The sequence below is a fragment of the Neomonachus schauinslandi genome, chromosome 15 (assembly GCF_002201575.2).
Source record: "Neomonachus schauinslandi chromosome 15, ASM220157v2, whole genome shotgun sequence".
Taxonomy (NCBI): domain Eukaryota; kingdom Metazoa; phylum Chordata; class Mammalia; order Carnivora; family Phocidae; genus Neomonachus; species Neomonachus schauinslandi.
The window spans coordinates 38,345,546-38,368,428 of record NC_058417.1 but is presented as its reverse complement, the minus strand read 5'-3'; the positions used below and the strand labels follow the sequence as shown (position 1 = coordinate 38,368,428).

Sequence of the window (22,883 nt, the reverse complement as noted above, 5' to 3'; positions counted from 1 at the left end):
GCAGGGTATCTGTTTATCCAAACTCCACCTCACATTTCTAGCAGTCTTCATAAACAACACTGACACTCTGGAACTACACTTTGGCACCAGGCATATTTCTGCAACCTCAGGGGCTTTTAGACCTACACAATTCATTATTGTGCCATAGCTGTCTGAGGTTATATTACTTCCTAACAGCTACAATTTGTTCTTTCTTGGCTACTGAATTTTCAGTTCTGAGGAATGGGTTACTGGTGAAATAAGCCTGCTACAGTAAGAAAACAATTCATTCTCAGCCACTGACACCTGCACAAAGCTGGCAATCTTGTGTTTTTATCCATGATTGTAACTTAAAAATTCTTTTTCTTGAGATCAGGTCTTGTTTCTGCCTGTAAAACTATTTCTACGCATAGAGCTAAAGGTAACCATACTAATCTGTCAGTTTATCTACATTCTTCCTTCCGAGGGACTAAAGAAGCTTACAAAACCGAAGGAGGAAGGCAAGAAGGGCCCTGAGAAACATTTATCACATGCATGGACTGTGGGGTAAGGAAAGCTTGCCAAGGATGAACACAGTTAAGATGCAAATATGGCAACAATCTAAAGTGTAAAAGGACACTGGAGGATGAAAAACAAAATGTAAAAGGAGAAAATAGTTTCCTGGCTCAGGAAAAAAGAAATTCACAAACTCAAGAGCAGTGCCTACATTCTGTGGGATTATCTAAAAGAGCTGGGGAAGGGGCACCTGGGTGGCTCAGTCATTGAGCATCTGCCTTCGGCTCGGGTCATGATCCCGGGGTCCTGGGATCGAGCCCCACATCGGGCTCCTGGCTCAGCGGGGAGCCTGCTTCTCCCTCTCCCTCTGCCTCTCTCCCTGCTCATGCTCTCTCTCTCTGTATCTGTGTCTCAAATAAAATCTTAAAAAAAAATCTTTAAAAAAATTTTTTTAAATGTGAATAATGAATATGTAGCTACTATGACAAACATGAGGACTATTGAACAACTACATCAAAAACATTTAGAATAGTACCTGGCACACAGTGCTATGTAGTGCTATGTATGTGCTATGTATGTGTCAGCTCTTCTTTGAGAGCACATGCAGCTTTTCCCCCTTCAGTTCCCTGGGCACCTATCTCTCTAGGATGGTTCTGGTGGTAGTTCTACCTTCAAGAAGGAGACATTCAATTCTTTTTTTTTTTTCTTTTAAAGATGTATTTATTTCTTTGAGAGAGAGAGCACAAGGGGGGGGGGGGGGGGGGGGGGGCAGAGGGAGAGAGAATCTCAAGCAGACTCCCCGCTGAGGGTGCAGTCTAACACAGGTCTCGATGTCATGACCCTGAGATCATGACTTGAGCCAAAATTAAGAGTCAGAGGACGCTTAACTGACTGAGCCATCCAGGCGCCCCGAGACATTTAATTCTTAAGGGGACAGAAGTTTCCCTTTAGAATTCAATCATTAAAATGTTCACATTCTGTTTCTCTCTTTTATAAAATTCTGTTTCAAAATGAGACAGACTATTATAAATAAAAAAGAATAATGCATTAGTCTATCTCAGGGCAACATTATATTCATTAACCTGTGTGACTAATTCTTTTTACACTGACAGAGTAAAACTGTCCAAACAACAGAGATTCATCCTTACTGGAAAAGACACAAATTCTGGGTGTGGATTTGCCTTCTGTGCTCAGAATGCTTCTTCTGCCAGCACCAGTGGACTCACAGGGTGCCTTATCTACCATCATGACATACCACACGGCATTGTGTCTGATCAAGTAATTTACTTCAAAGCAAAGGAAGTGAAGCAATGGGCTCATAACCATGGATTTAAATGGTCTTACCACATACCCCATCACCCAGAAGCAACTGGTGTAACTTAAAGGTAAAATGGCTTACCAAAATCTTAGTTACAGTGTCAGTTGAGAGATAATACCCTGAAACAAAGGGGTTCTGTATATGCTTTGAATCAGAGACCAATATATATAGTGCTATCTCCTTCATAGACAGAATAGTCCAGAAATCAGAGGTGCAAGTAGGAGAGGACCCTCTCGAAATTATACCTAGCAATCCACTTGCAGAATTTTTTTACTTTCTATCCTGGCAACTTTAAGCTCTACCAGTTTGGAGATCATTGTCCTCAAGTGGGGGAATGCTTCTACCCGGAAACACAACAATGGTTCTTTCCTGAATTGGAAGATGAGACTGCCGCCTGGACATTTAAGCTCCATATGCAATGGAATCCAACAGGCCAGAAAAAAGGGAGGCGGTGTGTTAACTTACTGACTGGAACAATGATCCTGATTACCAAGGGAGAACTGAGTTGCTACAAGATGGCAGCAAGAAGGACTGTTTCTGGAACCCAGTAGATTTTCTGAGATGTTTCTTAGTTCTTCCTTGCCCAATAATAAAGGCTAATGGAAAACTACATAGCAACAACAATAATAAAAAAGGGCAGAACATGATGACCCATACCCTTTGGGAATGAAGGTTTTGGTCATTCCACCAGATAAAGAACCTGGAGCAACTGAAGTTCTCTGGCTGAGGCCAAGAAAAAGACGGCATGAGTAGTTGAAGAAGGAAGTCACAGATACCATTTACAACCTCATGACCAATTACAGAAACAAAGTGCTTTGCATATTCTCTCTTTGATTGTTATATTTATGGTTATTTTAATTCACTACCCTTTTTTCTTCTGATTTTTAGTTCATATTCAAGTTGTTGGAAGTGAATTTTACAATTTAGTCCTTAGGAAACAGAATGGGACTGTGAATGAATCTGAGGAATAATTAATATAGTCAGCAATAGAAACAATGACTATTGGAACTATGTGTTGCTATACACTTTTAGGAAATGGTGAATACTTGTATGATGGATAGCTGTATCTTCTTAGGTAGAAATATAAAAGTTCTTTGTCAATGTACAAATGTTCAAAGGTATGTAGAAAGGTGTATATGGAAGCTGAATAGTCAAAGGGTCGTACTGTGTCAGTTATTAATTTGTTGCCTCTCAGCTCCAAATATATTTTTATCTGTTTTGTGAAAATGGATCTGGGTCTTGTAAATGTTTTCCTTTACCAGCTGGCACAGCATTAAATTTATCAGAGACGATGCTGAAGAGACACTAGAGGAGGAAAAGAATTTTCTTTCTGGCTCTAGATTGTTGCCTTGGCAGGCTCCTGAGACATTTCCAGTGTTCATATCCCACAGTACACAGTGGCCAGCAGCTTTGGCAAAAACCTCTCCTCCTTGTGTGGTTTTGTAGTTGAGTGAGAAATTACCCCATGAAAAACTTTCCTTGGCACCCTAAAAGGTGGATCTCTGGAAAGTTAGAGTGATAAAAACTCTCAGCAAACTAGGAATAGAGTAGAACTCCCTCAACTTCATAAAGAACATCTATTAAAAAAACTATAGCTAAAGAGTGGATTCCAGCATCAGTGACTTCTGCCATTCAGCGACCCATGGTTGTGCCCTCTTCAATAAGGCCTGGATGTCTCCTCTGGGAGATGGTGGCTCCTTCCTGGACACACTATCTCAGTCCTAGTGGCAGTAGCTGCTCTTTACATCTGCTATTCCTATATTCTTTAGGGTTCTCTTCATAACCTACTAGCCAATTCCTTGCTATTCTAATCCTGTTACAGTTAATACTTCTTTGTATTAAGCTTTTCCTGCTCAAATTACTTTGTGTTTTCTGTCTCCTAAGAGGATCCTGACTGACTCACTTACCTACAATGTTAATATTAATACTAAATAACCCTATTATTAAAACCAGATAATGATATTACAAGAAAGAAAAACTGCAGACCAATATGTCTCATGAATATAAAAGCAAGAATCCTCAACAGACGATTAGCAAATCAAATCCAACAGTGTATAAAAATAATTATACACCATGACCAAAAGGGATTTATTCTAAATGTGCTAGGATTATTCCACATTTGAAAATCAATTAATGCAATCCATCTCATCAACAGGTTAAAGAAGAAAAATCATATGATCACATCAATAAATGCAGAAAAAGCATTTGGCAAAATCCAATACCCGTTCATGATAAAAACTCTCAGCAAACTAGGAATAGAGTAGAACTCCCTCAACTTCATAAAGAACATCTATTAAAAAAACTATAGCTCACATCATACTTACTGGTGAGAAACTGGATGCTTTCTCTCTAAGATCCAGAACAAGATAAGGATGTCCTCTCTTACCACTTCTATTCAATATCATACTGGAAGTTCCAGTTAATGTAGTAAGACAAGACAAGAAAGTGAAAAATATACAGACTGGGAAGGAAGAAACAATACTGTCTTTGTTTGTAGATAACATGATTGTTTATGTAGAAAATCCCAAAGAATCAGGGCACCTGGGTATGGCAGTCTGTTGAGTGTCTGACTCTTGGTTTCCACTGCAGGCGGTTTCCACTCTAGCTGTAATCTTGGGGTCATGGGATGGAGCCCAGAATCAGGCTCCATGCTCAGGGCAGAGTCTGCTTAGGATTCTCTCTCCCTCTCCCTCTGCCCTTCCCCCATGCACACATGTATGCACATGCCCATGCACGCCTTTTCTCTCTCTCTCACAAATAAATAAATCTTTTTTAAAAAAAAGAAAATCCCAAAGAAATCAACAAAAAAACATCTTGGAATTAATAAGCAATTACAGTAAGATCACAGGATATGAGGTTAATATACAAAAGCCAATTGCCTTCCTAAATACCAGCAATGAACATCTGGAATTTGAAATTTAAAAAATACAATGTAATTTATATTTGCATCAAAAACTTTAAATATTTAGATATAAATCTAAGAAAATATGTACAGGATCTATGCAAGGAGAACTACAAAACTCTGATTAAATAAATCAAAGAAAATCTAAATAAACAGAGAGCTATTCCATGTTCCTGGATAGGAAGACTTGATATATTTAAGATGTCAATTTTCCCCAATGCAACCTATAAATTTAATGCAATTCCAACCAAACTCCCAGCAAGTTATTTGGTGGTTATCAACAAACTGATTCTAAAGTTTATATGGAAAGCCAAAGATCCAGAATAACACAATACTAAAGAAGAACAAAGTCAGAGGACTGATACTAACCAAATTTAAGATTTACTATACAGCAGGGCGCCTGGGTGGCTCAGTTGGTTAAGCGACAGCCTTTGGCTCAGGTCATGATCCTGGAGTCCCGGGATCGAGTCCCGCATCGGGCTCCCTGCTCAGCAGGGAGTCTGCTTCTCCCTCTGACCCTCCCCCTCTCATGCTCTCTCTCTCTCTCTCTCTCATTCTCGCTCTCAAATAAATAAATAAAATCTTTAAAAAAAAAAAAAGATTTACTATACAGCAATCAAGACACCATGGTATTAATGAAAGGATAGACAAATTGATAAATGGAGCAGAATAGAGAACCCAGACATAGACTCACACAAATATAGTCAACTGATCATTGACAAAGGGGCAAAGGCAATTCAATGGAGGAAAGACAGTCTTTTCAACAAATGATGTTGGAACTGTACATCCATATGTAAAAAAAATGAATCTAGACACACAACTTATACTCCACAAAAAACTAATTAATGTTAGACTTAAATGTAAAACATGAAACTATATAACTTCTAGAATATAACAGGAGAAAATCTAGATGACTGTGGGTTTGGTGAAGAGGTATGACGCCAAATGCATGATCCGTGAAAAAAAAAAAACTGGTAAGTTGGACTTTACTAAAATTAGAAACTTCTGCTTGATGAAAGACACTGTTAAAAGAGTGAAGAGAAAGAATGGGAGAAAATATTTGTAAAACATGTATCTGAGAAGGAATTTGTAGCTAAAATATACAAAGAACTCTTAGAATTCAGCAATAGGAGAATAAACAATCCAATAAAAAAATGAACAAAGATCTGGACACCTAACCAAAGAAGATATACAAATAAACATATGGAAGATGCTCTGCATCAGATGTCATTAGAGAATTTCAAATTAAAACAACAATGAAATTCTACTATATACCTATTAGAATGGCAAAATCCAAAAAACTGAAAATACCAAACGCTGGTAAGGATGAGAAGCAACAAGAACATATTCATTGGGCGCCTGGGTGGCTCAGTTGGTTAAGCGACTGCCTTCGGCTCAGGTCATGATCCTGGAGTCCCGGGATCCAGTCCCGCATCGGGCTCCCTGCTCGGCGGGGAGTCTGCTTCTCCCTCTGACCCTCCCCCCTCTCATGTACTTGCTCTCTCTCATTCTCTCTCTCTCAAATAAATAAATAAAATCTTAAAAAAAAAAAAAAGAACATATTCATTGCTGGTGAGAACGCAAAATGGTAAACCAATTTGGGAATTTCTTACAAAACTGAACATAATCTTACCATACAATCCAACAATCATGCTCCTAGATATTTATGCAATTGAGTTGAAAACTTAAGTCCACACAAAAACCTGCACACAAATGTTTACAGCAGCTTTATTCATAATCACCAAAAACTGGAAGCAACCAAGATGTCCTTCATACATCCATACAATGGGATATTATTCAGCAATAAAAAATGATCAAGTCACAAAAAGACATGGAGGAACCTTAAATGTATATTGCTAAGTGAAAGAAGCCAGCCTGAAAAGTCTACGTACTGTATAATTCCAAGTACATGATATTTTGGCAAAGGCAAAACCAGAGAGACATTAAAAAAATCAGTGGTGTCAAGGGTTCTGGAGCAAGAGGGAGAGATGAATAAGTAAAGCACAAGGGATTTTTAGGGTGGTGCCACTATTCTGTATGAAACTGTAATGGTAAACACAAGGCATTATGCATTTGTCAAAACCCATACAACTGTATAACACAAAGAATTAACCTTAATGTAAACTATGAACTATAGTTAATAATAGTATCAACTTTGGTTCATTACTTGTAACAAATGTATCACACTGATGCAATAGGTTAATAGGGGAAATTGGGGAGGGGTGAGGGTATACGAAACTCTATGTAATATCTGCTCAATTATTCTATAAATCTAACACTACACTTTTTTTTTTTAAGATTTTATTTATTTATTTGAGAGAGAGAGAATGAGAGAGAGAGCACATGAGAGGGGGAAGGGTCAGAGGGAGAAGCAGACTCCCCGCCGAGCAGGGAGCCTGATGCGGGACTCGATCCAGGGACTCCGGGATCATGACCTGAGCCGAAGGCAGTCGCTCAACCAACTGAGCCACCCAGGCGCCCTAACACTACACTTTTAAAACTAATTATTTAAAACACAAACTAAAAGCAAAGGGACCAAAAGAAACAACTTTTTTGGTTCTAATTACAAAGGTAATATATATGCCTTATATCATATCAGAGTGATTTCAAACAAATTAATATACGGAAAGTATAAAGTTTTTATTATATTATACTTTGCTACTCTTCTTGACCTTAATATAGGCTTAGGTACAGAACAACAGATTCAGTTTGTAAACAGCAAAACATATTTCATTGAAAATCATCCACTAATACATTTTCCTTTGTCCACTGGAGATACTAGATTCCTTCTTAGAAATGCCATGTCAACTATCATTTAAGGTTTCTAAAATGTATGTTTTCCAATGTTTTGGTCTTATTGGTCTTATTTAATGGATCTCTGATGCTCCGGGATGTGAACAAACTATCTTATGTTCCCCACCTCCACAAGCAAGTAACAATACTTTCACCTCTAGTCTTCATAATATGATTTTTGTTTGAAGTTTATGTGCAAGATTTAGCTCCATAAATACGGACGGAAATGCAGCTCTGACAAGTAACATCAACATCAGGACTAAAAGTCCCAGGACTACAAACCACTGCAAAGGAAAAATATGGAGTAGATTACTATCATGTCAGTGAGAAGTATTTTATACCAGTAATATAAATCTTGCCTTCAGTATCACACTGTTTCTATACCCTGTTATACTGAGTAATGTTCAGCCAATTAAGTTGTGGAAGACTATTTATGAGTTTGAAACATTGTAATTTGATGATCTTAAAGGTAGGAGAAAGTTAGAATCCTATTTTTTCCTTTAATATCAGCATTTTACAGTATCTTCTTCAGTGCCCCATTTATGAGTTCCTATTTCTAGGAAAAAGCAATTCTGTTGTCTAGATAGGACCATTCTGTTGTTTTCCTTTGTAGCATAGCAGCTTAACTCAGAATACTATAGAAATGTTTTATAAAACAGAAGAGTGCATTAGGAAGAATTAATACACATGAGGATGATTATATTTAGAAATTTGGGCTTTGAATTTTTACTTCCCTTTAACTAAATATAACTTATTGTGAAAGAATCACTATATTCAATTATCCTAAGGGAATTATTAATCTATTCTTCTGACTATATAACCTAAATATTTAGATATTTATATTTTATAATTACCGCAACAGCTAGCGCAATTACTGTGTAGACCTTCATTTTTTCCAAAGCCTGGACGACAGCTATCCATACGTATTACTTGAAAACTGTGGTCCACAAAATGCATAGCTGGTATAGTTTTATTAAAGTCATGGTAGTAAATATATGCTTGGCTCCGGAAAAATTCTTCTATCCGATTTCTTGCCTAAGATTTTAAAATACCAGAAAGAAGTACAATAACTAAATTGTGAACCAAATTTATCCTCCTATAGCAGAGGCAATGAAATATAGTATAAGCATGTCATGCTTTATCCAACAGATGAATTCCTGAAAAGTTGTGTGTTAATACTAAAATTAGTCTAGCCTTGACCTTATCAATTATTGTCAATTCATATGTACAATAGTTAAGAAAAATTAAATTGAGGTTTAAATTATTTGCAGCATGTCTATTTCATGTATGGATAACTGAGAGTTCATTATTTCTAATTCCAAAGAGCCAAGCAAAATGGAAACTAAAACTGTTCTCTAATCAGCATTACAAACCAATGATGTAAATTTTATTTTTTGAACACAGAGTTTAATAATAACTAATATTAACTGAGTGCTTTCCATAAGCCATGCACAATATTAAGGGTATGGGCTCAGGAACTAGATCAGGAGAGTAAAGGGAGTTTTTAGACTATGACCTTAGCCTCTGAGAATGGCAGAGGGGAAAGCAACAATTATGACCAGCAGAGATACAATTTTGGAAGAACTACTGGTTTAACCTAGGATTACATGATTGTGGGGCTGTTCTTCAAGCCGCTACTTAGTTACCATCTGGGAAACAAAAACCAGGGACCCATCCTTCCATCATAGAAAAAATACATACTATTAACCTGGGGAGCTATATATTATTCTAGATGTATTATTCCAAAACATCTTGATATAGCCGACTCTCACCATCTCTGCTTAAAAAACTGAAACCAAATATCAATAATACTTTACATTTTTTAAAATAGTAATTTAAATCTACTTGCTTAGAATGTCTATTATTAATATTCACAACACAGAGAAATCGATTTTTGAAGAAACATTTAAATTAATAAGATGAAGTATTTACAAAAATTTTTACATAGCTTATATTAACTATTCAAATACTTTCCCCTATACTGAAATTCTCACCTGGAGGATATTATGATTAGTGATATCTTCACAGTCAGCAGAATCATTGCATGCACCTTTCCACCCTGGTGCAAAAGGATTAACTGGAGAGGAAAAAAATGGTATCTTCACAAAAGGATTCTAAAAAGTTCCAACCATTCCAATAAAGCTTTGAATGCTGAATTCAGTATGTATGCATGCATGTGTTTAATCTATCTAATCCTAGTAATAGAGTAAAGTGCACAATTTGAATAATTTATACATTATGATTTCACTCCATCTGGGGGCTAATCAAAGTAACTACAATGAATGGAAATCAATTTGGTTTGGTTCCTCTCTTTTAATAGGTTCTTTTCAAAAACACAATTTAAGTTTTTGGGAATTTATAAATTAAATATTAGCTGGATAGTATTTATAAAATGATACTGACTTCTAAAAGATAAGCAACAATACTGGGGTGCTTGGTTGGCTCAGTCGGCAGAGCATGCAACTCTTGACATCAAGGTTGTGAATTCAAGCCCCACATTGAGCGTGGAGCCTACTTAAAAAAATAAGTAAAAAAATAAAAGATAAGCAACAATATATCATTGTTTAAAGTAAATAATTAATATATTAATTTTTAAAACCTTAACCAGGCTAGCACCAACAATATACTTTAGTGCTTAACAAATATTTAAGGCTTACTATTTTGTAAGATATCTCACATTAAAGAAATGTTAATTTTTTTTTCTTTACCTTGAAAGGCTATAAATAGCTCATGCATGAGGCCATGTTTGGGAATTTTAACAAAATGGCATTTATATGATGGTTCTACGACATGGCATGATAAATCAGAGATTAAATTATCCAAGATTTTCTTCAGCACTCTAAAAAGCAGGTCATTGTATCTTCCTTCACAAGACGTTGTGGTAAAACGTACAGCCATCTGATATGAATAATCAGGTTCCCGATAGGCTTTAAAAAATGATGAGAATAAAAACAATTGTGCTTACCATTGTGTTACTAAACAATTTGCAAATAACATGTAATATTAAATCTCATTAATCTTGCAAATCAGCATAGAAATTTATCTAATCAAATGTTTTATCAGTTTGTCCTCAAAAAATATACAAAACTAATAACTTTAATGAAAAATGGTTGTTTTCATCTGATATATTATCTACTCAGTACAAGAGAAGAAATGGCTGGATATATAGATAAGTTAAAAGTATAAAAAAAAATAAGATGGGGGAATGTCTTAATTTGCAGAAAGTGTCATTGCTGCCAGCACTAGTCCAGTGAAAAGGTTCACCAATTTGCTTTTATAGAATTAAACATCAGTTCTAAATGACCTGGCAAAATTGTGGTAAAGTAGATTGTACAGATGGTGGAAGTGGGAGGCTGAAAGAGGATTATTTAGGACACACTATCTAGATATCAATTTAAGAGTTTGCACGGTCAAATACGCCAAAATACTCCATAAGTCATAATGATTATATATAACAGACTCATTTTCACTAAATGAAGAGACCATACATTTAATTCTTAACCAAACTAAATGTATAAGTTAAAATGTGCCCATATTCTTACCAAAGATCATAAAGTCATATCTCTGCTTTACATATCTCTGCTTTACTATAATATATATATTATATATATATATTTTAAAGATCTTATTCATTTATTTGCCAGAGAGAGCACAAGCTGGGGGAGCAGCAGGCAGAGGGAGAAGCAGACTCCCCGCTGAGCAGGGAGCCCAATGCGGGGCTCAATCCCAGAACCCTGGAATCATGACCTGAGGCAAAGGCAGATGCTTAACCAACTGAGCCACCCAGGCGTCCCCAAAATATATTTTAAAAGTGTACTTATCTTATGTGGTTTTCCATAGAGTAATGACAGAATTAAGATTTTTTTTAATTCTTGAAGTTAAATAGTCCATTAATTTTTTAAGTTTTGTATTTATTTATAACCCCAAGTCTACTAAATAATGTTTGAATTGTTATATGTTAAATATGTTATATGTTAAATAACCAAGTATTTACTATTTCTGTTTAGGAAATAATCAAATAAATATAACTAAAACAGGAAAGCTGATGATGGAAGATTTTCTGGAGGCTTTTTCTGGACTTTACACATGTACTCTTTCTTATAAGACTGTCAGAGCGGAAACTCAAGAAGAAACGATAGTAAAGCAGAGATATGACTTTATGATCTTTGGTAAGAATATGGGCACATTTTAACTTATACATTTAGTTTGGATATATATTATATATATATTTTTTGGTTTTCTTTAACTCATTTCTTGGCCTCTAATTTCAATTGGTTTATGCTGATAATCTAGTAAATGAGATTACACTGCTCTGCAGTACTACACAATTTCCTCACATAAGACAGAAATTAATAATGCTAATATTCCAATACACTCTTCTAACAACATGAAAAATTACACATTAGATACTTCATCTCCAATACAGATGCTACAAAGATAAATTTTGTTTTTGCTTTGTTTTGTTTTTTAAAGATTTTATTTATTTGACAGAGAGAGACACAGCGAGAGAGGGAACACAAGCAGGGGGAGTGGGAGAGGGAGAAGCAGGCTTCCCGCTGAGCAGGGAGCCCGATGTGGGGCTCGATCCCAGGACCCTGGGACCATGACCTGAGCTGAAGGCAGACGTTTAATGACTAAGCCACCCAGGCGCCCCTGTTTTTTTTTTTAAGATTTTATTTATTTATTTGACAGAGAGAGGGAGAGAGCACAAGCAGGGGGAGAGGGAGAGGGAGAAGCAAGCTCCCTGACTCAGGACCCTGGGATCATGACCTGAGCAGAAGGCAGACACTTAACTGACTGAGCCACCCAGGTGCCCCAAATCTTAGGTTTTATAAAAACTTTTGAACTAATATCGCTCTGGGAAGGATACAAAAATTACTGCTTCAGTTTTTTTCATAAATAGAAAATAAGGCACAGACCTAGATATAACACTATTTGCTGTATCTAAGTATGGAGCAGGTGAAACCACAGTTAAAATTAAATTTCAATTTGTTCATCCCAATAAGTGACAGTGCTTTTCTTTAAAAAAAAAAAAGTCCCTATCATTTAAGAAGATAACTAAGATCAAATAAATTACCTGTTAATGGCTTTTCATTAGGCCCAATCCATAAGTAGGTGGGGTCCACTGTTTCTTTTTTAGCACGTTTAAAATCCATACAGGCAAGGATTGGGCTACTGTGATGTAATTTTACATATATTTTCACTGACAAAATAAAATAATATAAAGCAAAATTAAATTAAGAAATACACTTCCTTCTTTTGTCCCAAAGACACACTGAGTAGTTCTTTTTGGATTTCAGTATTTTAAAAATCAGCATATCATTGTAACACTTAGAATGCTAATATAAATTTCTTCTTATAAGTTTTTAAAACTCTAGACTGATAGTTTTTTCTGTGACATTATAGTTTTGTTTATAAAAATGTACGTTATATATTTAGTTCATTTTAATGTACAGATTCAGAACTCACTTGAATCTCAATTCTTTGAAGGGTTAAGGGAATTGATTTAAAGATCAGAAAAGGATTTGAAATTGGTTGCAAAACTATTCTCAAGATAATCATTGTCATCCCTAAGAGGAACTTGATATTTAACTATAAATGTCCTCTTTTGGGAACAATAATTAAGCTTATGCGGGGGCATACTAGAAAGATTTTCTGCAGTTACCTATTCTGTGTTTCGGATCTGGTAGAGGCAGCAATACTCTACTTAGAACCAACGCAGTCCCACAAGATATTAATTTTAAAGTCTACTGAATGCCAGGCCCTAAACCTACAAAGAAGACACTGTCCCACAATTTGGGGAGTGGGAAAAAGGGGAAGGGCTCCAACATGGAGAGATCCCAAACATGACAAATGCTGTGAACTGGCCCCAAATTATCTAAAGCTAGCCGCGTGACCATCTTTCCTTGGGCAGTGTGGGAAAGTGTCAGCACAGTGATAAACGACTTTTGAGCTGAGCCTTAAAGGATGTGTAGGAGCTCTGAACAGAGGGACCTGCAGCCCTGGAAATCACTCTGAGTGGGCCTCGCACATTGAAAAGCAGCAGAGACACCTGGAAGTGAGGTGGCATCAGAGAAAGATCTGGACTGAATCCTAGCTCTTTATGAGCTGTGGCTTTAGGCCAGGTGATACACTAAGGCGTCGCTGTAAGGATGAAATGACGCGAGTGCCAAGCACCAGGTGGACGTTCAGTGAACTCTCTCTCCCTTTCCCTTCGCTGGAAGAACATTAAGCGGGGCCACTGCACACCCGGCTCTTCTGATAAGACTCTGCGGGCGAAGAGGTCCTTAGTACCTGGGTGTCCGGGCTTGCCATAAATGAGGCCTTTCCCGGTACGTTCAGAAGAACGCTGCCATCCAACTGTGGAAGAAAGAAACCATTAACTTTTTAGGTAGAAGAGGAGCGGGGGCTCAGAGTGGGGCAGGGCTAGGCGAAGAGGAGAGGGCAGGACTGGGAAGGGGGGCGAGGCGGGTGGGCGGGGGAGGGGCAGGCGGCAGGAGCCCCACCTCCAGTGAGGTGCCAGAGCACCGCGGAGAGTAGGACCCACGCTCGCATCACGGCTCAGGGACTAGCGTCGCGGGAGGCATCGAGGGGCCGGCTCCTTCCTACCTCAGCCCAGGCCCAGCGCCTCCCCATCTCTCCTCCACAGAGCGGAGCAAACCGCCGGGGTCACCCCCCTACCGGTCCGTCGCTACAGCTGGAGCGGACGCACAGGAGAGCGCGTGCGCGCTCTGGGGCCTCGCGCGCGGGGGCGGGGCGGGCGCGTGCTGGGCCAGAGCACAGGAGGCGAGCGCCCCGCCCCCTCGCGCGCACGCGCCCGCCCTCGTGCGAGGGCCTCGCGCCTGGCGCCATTTTCCCGCCCTCTCTGTGACTTAGTTCTCTGAGTAGACCCCCTCCCTACCCCCGAGAGAAGGAGAGAATAATGTTAAAGAAGCCAAGCCTTCGCGTTTCGGTTTTTTCCTTTTCTGGAGGCTGAAGAGATTCACGAGAGGAATACTGTGGATCCCAAATAGGACGATGGGGTAAGGCGACTAAGGATGCAATTACATTAGGACCGGAGGGAGGGAGACGCGTGTGAGAATTTCCTCCTTACAGGAAGCAAAGAGCCTGTGGGAATATCGGTGCCTTGCTTCTCATGAATTCTGCCTGAAGTTGTGTGCAGGATCTTTTCCAAACTCTTCCACCCAATTTTTACCTAACTGCATTTTATACCCCCCAAACGAAGAAGCTGAAGATCAACCACTCGTGTGCCAACAAGGCTTCTCCAGCCCTTCCCACGCTAGAGGAACATTTAACCTTTAATTTCCACATCAAGTATCAGACGGCGGCGTTGGGAGGCCCCCATTCAAATTTATCTAGGGTCCTGAAGTAACCTTGCTTTTGAAAATGGGCCCAATAGAAAGGCAAGATCCCCCAAGTCTTCTTTTCCTATGGGGACGGATGACAGATGAGTAAAGATCACAGAGCTCAGAAAGAGAACATGCCCGCGTCTTTCATGGTTCCTTCTTGGCGACCAGCTTGGTGGCCTGTTTGTTGTCTATTTCTTAGCAGCGGGACATCCTCGGGGTTGGTTTTGAGTAGGCTGGTGGGTAAAGAGACCAAGGTTCAGACAGGGTGCAGAATGATTATTTTAGGTGAGATCAAGAGTTTTCAGTTTTATTTCCTTTGAGCCAAGTCAGTACTAGGACTATCTCAGATGGTCCAGGAGCAACCTTTGTCAGTGATTTCATTTTTAGTCACTGTTAATTATACCTACATAGCTTAAGCCATAAGATGTGATTCGGTGAGTCAGATCCACCCATGTCAGTTACTGTGTCTAGATTCATGGTTTAGTCTCAACTGTTCCCTTCCTTCTTGAGGTGGTGATAATGAAGACAAATTTAGGCATTATCTTTAATTCCCTAGCGGTTTGATACTCCAGTTTTAGTCAAAGTACAATATAAACCCACAGTGTTTTATTAGTTTCCCAGTTATTAGAAGTAATCGATCCTTATAAATCCTGTGTGATAAACTTTGAATACTGTGAGAAGAGACTTAACCAAATGAGTAGTAGTTGTTTGTTGAAAGTAACCCTCCATTCTTTTAAAATAAACTTTTAATTTTAGAACAGCTTTAGATCTACAGAAAATTTGTGAGTATAGTACAGAGTTCTTGTGTACTCCCACCTAGTTTTTCCCACTAATGACGTCTTACATTAGTATAGTACATTTCTCACAATTAATGAACCAGTGTTGATACATTACTATTAAGTAAGGCATATACTTTATTTAGATTTCTTAGTTTTTACTTAATGTCCTTTTTCTGCTCCAGAATCCCATCCAGACTCCCACACTACATTAAGTCATCATGTCTCCTTAGGTTCTTCTTGGCTGTGACTTTCTCAGACATTTCTTGTTTTGATTATCTTCACAGTTAATGACAATTTTGATTACATTACCTGACCTTAACTGGTTAGGTACTTTGCAGAATGCCTCTCTATTGGAATTTGTCTGATGTTTTCTCATTATTCTACTAAGGTTATAGATTTTTGGGTAGAAGACTATAGAGATAAAGTGCCATTCCCATAACATCATATTAAGGGTACATACTATCAACACGTTTTATCACTGTTGATGTTACCTTGATCACCTAGCTAAGGTAGTGTTTGTCAGATTTCTCTACTTGAAAATTACTCTTTTCCCTCCCTTACATACTGTACTCTTTGGAAGGAAGTCACTATGTGAAGCCCGCACTAAGGAGTGGGGATTATGCTCCACCTCCTTGAGGGTGGAGTAGCTACATAATTTATTTCATCCACCTACTTTTTATCTGTTCTCCTAAGTACCATTCTCTGGAGTTTGAAATACTCCATTTTGAACTAATTATTTACAGAGTAGTAACACGTTCCACTGCTAAGTATAATAACAGTGTTTACATCCTTTTAACAACCAAATAACTATTCATCCTTAAACCATCCCTGTGAAATTTTACAGTTCCTCTTCTGCTACTTTTGATGTGCTATTTTTGCTTTTAGAAACTAACAAACAACAAATTTCCCCTTTCAATACTATAATTAGACCTGGTGTTTAGAGTATTTCTCCAAAATTGATATTATCCTGTAGAACTCCAACCCATACAATCTACAGAGATACTACCATGGTGTCATGATCTTAAAACAAAGCCAATGCAAGTTATTTACTCATTAAAAAATATCACCCACCACACATAAATGTGTATGTATATAGATACATACACATATGTTGGCCTTCTATACCAAGGCATATTTAAAATAAACTAAAATTCATAAATTACAACATGGACACTTTAACTTGTAAGTGTGGGTTTCTTCTGATATGGTTTGCTGAAGCACAACCCCCCAAACTTAAGTCTGAATTATATTTTTATACAGTAACAATACAATTTTCTAACAAGGGTGGAAGTGACCTTTTTGAGCATCATTCACATGTTGTCCAATTCAACACAATGGATATCTTTATAAGGATTCACCAGAACAATGTCCCTTAGACTTCAATGTAAAGAAAAATTCTGCTTTTGAAAACTTGTTATACGGGCACTTCCCCTTTCCTTTTCCTATAGTCAAATTTGTGCTTTACCTCTATAAAGCAGGAAGATGTTAGGGAAAGATGTTGGCTGGTATGTTTCTGTGCAGTAACATCTTTGAATTAATTTTACTATCTTATCACACCCTCCCCTTAGCTCTATTTTCTTTACTTACTTTTCTGATATATGTATGTATATGTATTTTTGTAAGCTGTCTCAGATCCTACTTGGAAGAAGGCAGAGTAGTAGAAAATAAACACATAAATAAAGTGCACAGTATTTTGTGAGTGGTGGCAAGCAGTTCCCAGAAGGGAAAACAAAAGTGAGAGAATTTTTGCTTCCCGAAATGAAAAAGTTGAGTTGATAAAAGTGCCCAAATCCTTTTGAACTGTCTTAGAATTTTCTGAAAACTTGGACCAAAAATTATCATGTGAAAAGAAAAACAGAGAAGAAAAACATAATACTTCGAATGGAGTGAGTTCTCTTTGACGGTATTCATGGCTATCATCCCCGAGTCTAGACCAAAAGTTCCAGATCTTTTAAATTTAAGACAAACCTCTTTGAACTTAAACTTCTAAGAAAACAATCCAGATCGTCCCTCCCCCCCATATATTACTCTCCCATCCATTATCCTTCTCCGAATGGACACTTTGGGACAATTTACTGATGCGCCATTTCCATCCTATCTGGTTCTCGGGTTTGACATTCAAAAGGGGGCTGGAGGTGCGGAACCTCGGGAGCTCCGCGGCGAGCGTGCTTTAAAGCCGCCGCCAGCCAGCGCCGCTGTAACCCCGCGCACCGGCGGGTCGCCGGCTCCTGCCCCCTTCAGTCTGCGCCGACGCGGCGGCCGGATCCCGGGGACTCCCCGCGCCGGGAATCTCCCGCCAGCTGCGCACTGCGTCCCGGCGACGGCAGGAGCACGTGGAGCGGCCGGGTAGCCAGAGCGCAACTCCAGCCCAGCCCGGCGGCGAGATGGAAGGTGAGCCTCCAGCCCGCTTCTTTTCTAAGGGGTCCTTGAAAAGCTCGACCGGTGCACGCAGCAGAGAGAGTTCCTTCTGAATCTCGGTTTTGCTTCTATTGATTTCTTTTGTCAAAAGTAAATATGAGGCATTTCAGAAGGCAAAGCGTGTCGGTTCTCAAACATCTCTCATACTGCTTCCCCCCCCCCCAGCCCCCACCTAACTTTGGAAAGTGATAACTTCTTCTCAATTTTATGTCTTAGGGGTTGTCAGACATGAGGGGTCAACTCTAAGTCTGCAGAGGAAGAGTACTTATGGGGCGTCCCTGAAATGGCAGCAAACCTGGGTTGGAATCACTGAGCCTTTTGGATGCTTTTTTCGTCCATGGCCTCAGTGTCCATTGGAATTCTGCTAATCTGAGTGACTTCTTTAGAATGAAACGTGACAGTTTTTTTTTTTTTCTTTTTCTTATAAGAGCAAATGCTATCATATGGGAAAGGTAAATTTTTAAGTGGTTGGCACTGGTGGTTCCCTTGGAACTCTATCTTCTAATGATCCTTCTTTACCCAAAGCAAAAATCAGGCTCAATTAAAAAATTTCATTTGAATTAATTTTGAAAGTCGTGAAACTCCTCGCTTCTCAAAAAATTTCCAGTATATACTTACTTGGGATAACTAAAATTTCACACTACTATTGTAAACTTATTAGTGGTCTTTTCAACAAGTGTTTTTAAAACCTTGAAAATGGCAGATGCTTTTCAAGTTGGGGAAGGTGGTGATATTTCGAAGATCAGAATTTGTGAGAAACATATTCTTTCTCTTAATAAATGAGATACTGACACCTAATAAAAATGTTAATTTGATAAATATTATGAATAGCATGGATTTTTTCATAATAATCGAAGGATCTTCTGTTGCCAATGAACCTTGATCTTTGGCAACTCTAAGTCTAGAGTATATGAATTTATTTAAATTTGATTAAATACTTTGGGACAGAAGATACAGGTGGTAGAGCTTCCCCCCCCCCCACAATCTAATTGAATGCAATATTGTGGTCCTGAATCCTCAGTTTGTACATGGCTATGCCTACAATTTTTCTAACTGCCGTGGCCCATATAAATTTTTTTTTTCTCGTAGAATGCCAAACAAGTCAATGAACAGTATGTGTTTAGTATGGATATGGAAACCTAAATGGCCATTATGAATAATGCTTCAGGTGTTTTCTCTTATGAAAAACTATGCTGTTAAATTTTAAATTATTGGGGTTTTAAAACTAGCTCTAAAAATTGACATTGTGAATATTTAAAAATGGTTTATGAAGTGTAATTGTTAACAGGTAAAGGTCTGGTTGGCCAAGAACAGGAAAAAAATTAGGTCACTGTACATTATGAAAAAATAATTTTAAAAATTCTCATGCTTTAATTATTACAGATGAGTTGCTGAATTTATTTTTGTGAAGTTTAAATCAATATCCAACACTATTTTTTCTCAATCATTTCAGTTCTCCAGACTAACATACAGAATAGTGTAAATCCGTGGAAACTAGAGTGTTTCCCTGTAATGTTAATACTCCTGAATTCATTTAATGTGAAATAAAGAAATTATTAGCTAAATAGCATAATTTGGGATAGTAATGCCCCTAACAAGGACTTTTAGATAAGCCTGAATAAAAACTGTCTAAATAAGAAAGGAATGAAAACTTGTATAGAATTTGAGTTAGAACGTACAAACTATAAATGGAAAGAGATGGAATATAGAATATAGGCAGTGATCAGTTGTGAGTTTAGATGTCTAGATTAAATTCATAGGTCTATAGAGATGGATGGTATATAGTATGCTTAATGTAAAAACTTCAACACTTAAATTAAAAAAATACAATTTAAAAAAGATTAATGATGTGAATTTGGCTATTCTAACATCAGGTCCTTGAGGACGGAGTAGTTGATGTAGTAAAATATCTAGTTCATTATAGCCACCTGAGATTGACTAACTGGCCCATGTGTTTGATATTTAAAATATTTTTAAAATTATCTTGACATTTTGGCCTTAATAATATAGAGATTTGAACTACTGTGTATACCTCTCATTTCTTGGCAGTATGAGAAAGCAGAATACTTTATGGAATACCTTTATTTTCTGCCTAATTGTGGTCAAATGAACATACTACAGTTTATTGTGAAATGTGAGCATTTCACATTCTATGTGACATTCTATGTGTGAAGTTGTAGGATGAAATAAGCTTTTGAAATTGAAATTTTGTCATGTAAAGATGAAGAGTTAATATATATAAATCAGGAGCTATAACTTTTTTCTTTTCTCACAATCTGTAATCCTAAATATTTTCTATCCAAGGACTCTTGATGTTGCTACATTTTATTTGTGTTGTAATAACAATAGTTCTTCTATCTGTTACGGTTAGGAAATGAGGTGGTTCACAAATACGAATTTCATAGGTATTGACGTGTTTCTCTTATTTAATATAGAACCTTTCTATTTAAACAGTATTGGATAGAGATCTTCCTAAGTGTATTTATTACACAACCCCCTGTCTTATAAGCAAGGTACACAAGAGATCATTTTATCTTGTGACCCTGGGTTACTATTCTAACCATCAGGTGATGTATTATTATTCTATAATATATTCTCATAGGGGTTTTGAACTGTGCAGAGTTGAATGCCTCCACACTAGATATTCCAGGGTTATTTGTCTCCTTCTTGATGTCAGCTTCTGCTTCTTACCACATGGCTTTTGTGGAAGCCATTTTTCATTTCTAAGTCCCTTTCTATGCTCTGGATGGTTGAGTTTTACAGAGATATAGTCTCCAAATGGTGGAGTTTACTAGCCCTCCATAATGAGCATATGAAGGATGAAATGGTAAAGTTCAAAGGAACAAAAGCTACAGAAAGGCCACAGGATCTTGATAGAACATAATTTTAGAAAATTCCTGTTTGTGCTTCCTATGATCCAATACGGGATTTCACACTTCCACGTCTTCACTGAAGTCTTCAGCCCATTCTTTACTTGGTTATGCCTACTTATCCTTCAAGAGTCTGCTCAGGCATCATCACCCTGAAGGCTCTGCAGATGCCCTCCTTTTGATGACCTTCTCTGATGCCTTCTGGTGGTCACCCTACTGGTCCCTCACCTTCCTCCACCTAAGCTAAGTGACTTTCCTTTCTGTGCATACTTCTGCCAATTGTATTGAAATTATTTATTGATTTAAATATTTATTCCCCGCACTGGTCTTTAAGCTTCTAGAGGGCAGAGAATATGTCTTATTTTTGTGTGCTCAGTACCAGGAATAGTTCTTGGTTCATAAAAGACCTTCAGAGTTTGTTGCCTTCAATTAAGAAAATAATGCTGAAGGGATGCCTGGGTGGCTCAGTCAGTTGGGCATCTGCCTTTGGCTCGGGTCGTGATCCCGGAGTCCTGGGATCAAGTCCCGCATTGGGCTCCTTGCTTGGCAGAGAGTCTGCTTCTCCCTCTGCTTCTGCTGCTCCCCCTGCTTGTGCTCTCTCTCTCTCTCTGACAAATAAATAAATAAAATCTTTTTAAAAAAATAGTGCTGAAAAGCAATTTTTGTTATGTTTATTATGACTTTTTATTTAATTTTCATGAGTAGGAGATTGGTGCTAGCAATTCTTTGATAGGACTCAGAAAATTTTAAAAGTACTTAATTAAACAGTATAACAGAAAAAGAAAGCCAAGAAAACAAAAATGTTACTGGGTATTTTTGGCTAAACTATCCCTAAAGTCAAATCTTATCTATTAACTTTATATTGGTAGATTTCAGGATCACATGTTAGTCCATTAAAATATGGATCAAATATGAGCAGAAATTTGCTTTCTCAATCAGTAATAGATGATACCATAAAATTAGCATACAACTTTCCAGTGATACTTTTATAATACATTATTGTAAACTTGTCAGTATATTAACTGTATATATTCACTTATTTAGGACTAAAAGATTATTCATAGATCTTTTATCAGACATCCAGTGTTAATTGGCTCCTGACTCAAGCTGTAGTTCTAGACTATGTATGAGAAGAACTGAGAGATTAATACAGAAACCTGCCTGTAGTAGGTGCTCAGTAAATGACTTTTTGTGCTAAGGATTCATTTATTATTTTGAAAAGAGATCCTAAACATCACAAGGACATAGAGATCACTCTGTTATCTAGCCTTTTAAAAATACAATTTTTTAGGGGCGCCTGGGTGGCTCAGTTGGTTAAGCGACTGCCTTCGGCTCAGGTCATGATCCTGGAGTCCCTGGATCGAGTCCCGCATCGGGCTCCCTGCTCGGCAGGGAGTCTGCTTCTCCCTCTGACCCTCCCCCCTCTCATGTGCTTGCTCTCTCTCATTCTCTCTCTCTCAAATAAATAAATAAAATCTTAAAAAAAAAAAATAAAATAAAATAAAAAAATAAAAATACAATTTTTTAAAAACCATAAGGATGACTCTAAGGTCTTTTCAATCACTAAAAAAAAGATGAAATAATGAAACAATAATTGTATTTATATTATATGTAGATTATTTTTTATATGATCTATATATAATTATGTTATTATTACTATATAATTATCAAAATACTTTAATCCCATGATTTTGAATGAGATTATTTTTCAGCATTAATTGAAATCTGCTTTCTGCATCCAAAACTAAAGTTCTTAAGGTCCAAAGTGGTGTAGAGTAAATCAAAATAAAATGAAGTTGATACCGTATTATAGTTCCACTTAGGAGAGGTAAAAAAAAGTAGGTGTTTAATAATGGATATGAAACAGAATAAAATCTATTTATGGAACAATACTCTTTACTCACTGTCAAAAATTCAAAATCAGTTTACCTCCTAACTTTTTATATCAATAGAATTGGCAACATATCACAAATTGTATTT

General features: G+C 37.5%; 2 protein-coding genes across 2 annotated transcripts in view; one reads left to right on the top strand and one right to left on the bottom strand.

The window, feature by feature from the left end:
• Positions 1-6,875: 6,875 nt before the first annotated feature.
• Positions 6,876-14,042, bottom strand: ZPBP2 (zona pellucida binding protein 2). The gene is given in 9 exon segments (XM_044921832.1): positions 6,876-6,880; positions 7,643-7,771; positions 8,342-8,522; positions 9,482-9,564; positions 10,196-10,414; positions 11,030-11,074; positions 12,565-12,690; positions 13,782-13,847; positions 13,994-14,042. Coding segments are annotated over 9 exon segments (903 nt in total).
• A 3,068-nt stretch (positions 14,043-17,110) lies between these two features.
• Positions 17,111-22,883, top strand: part of IKZF3 (IKAROS family zinc finger 3) — an 80,223-nt gene continuing 74,450 nt past the window's right edge. Inside the window, exons 1-2 of the mRNA XM_021704372.1 lie at positions 17,111-17,120; positions 17,857-18,006. Coding sequence (XP_021560047.1) covers positions 17,111-17,120; positions 17,857-18,006 — 160 coding nt within the window. The remainder of the gene's footprint in view (positions 17,121-17,856; positions 18,007-22,883) is intronic.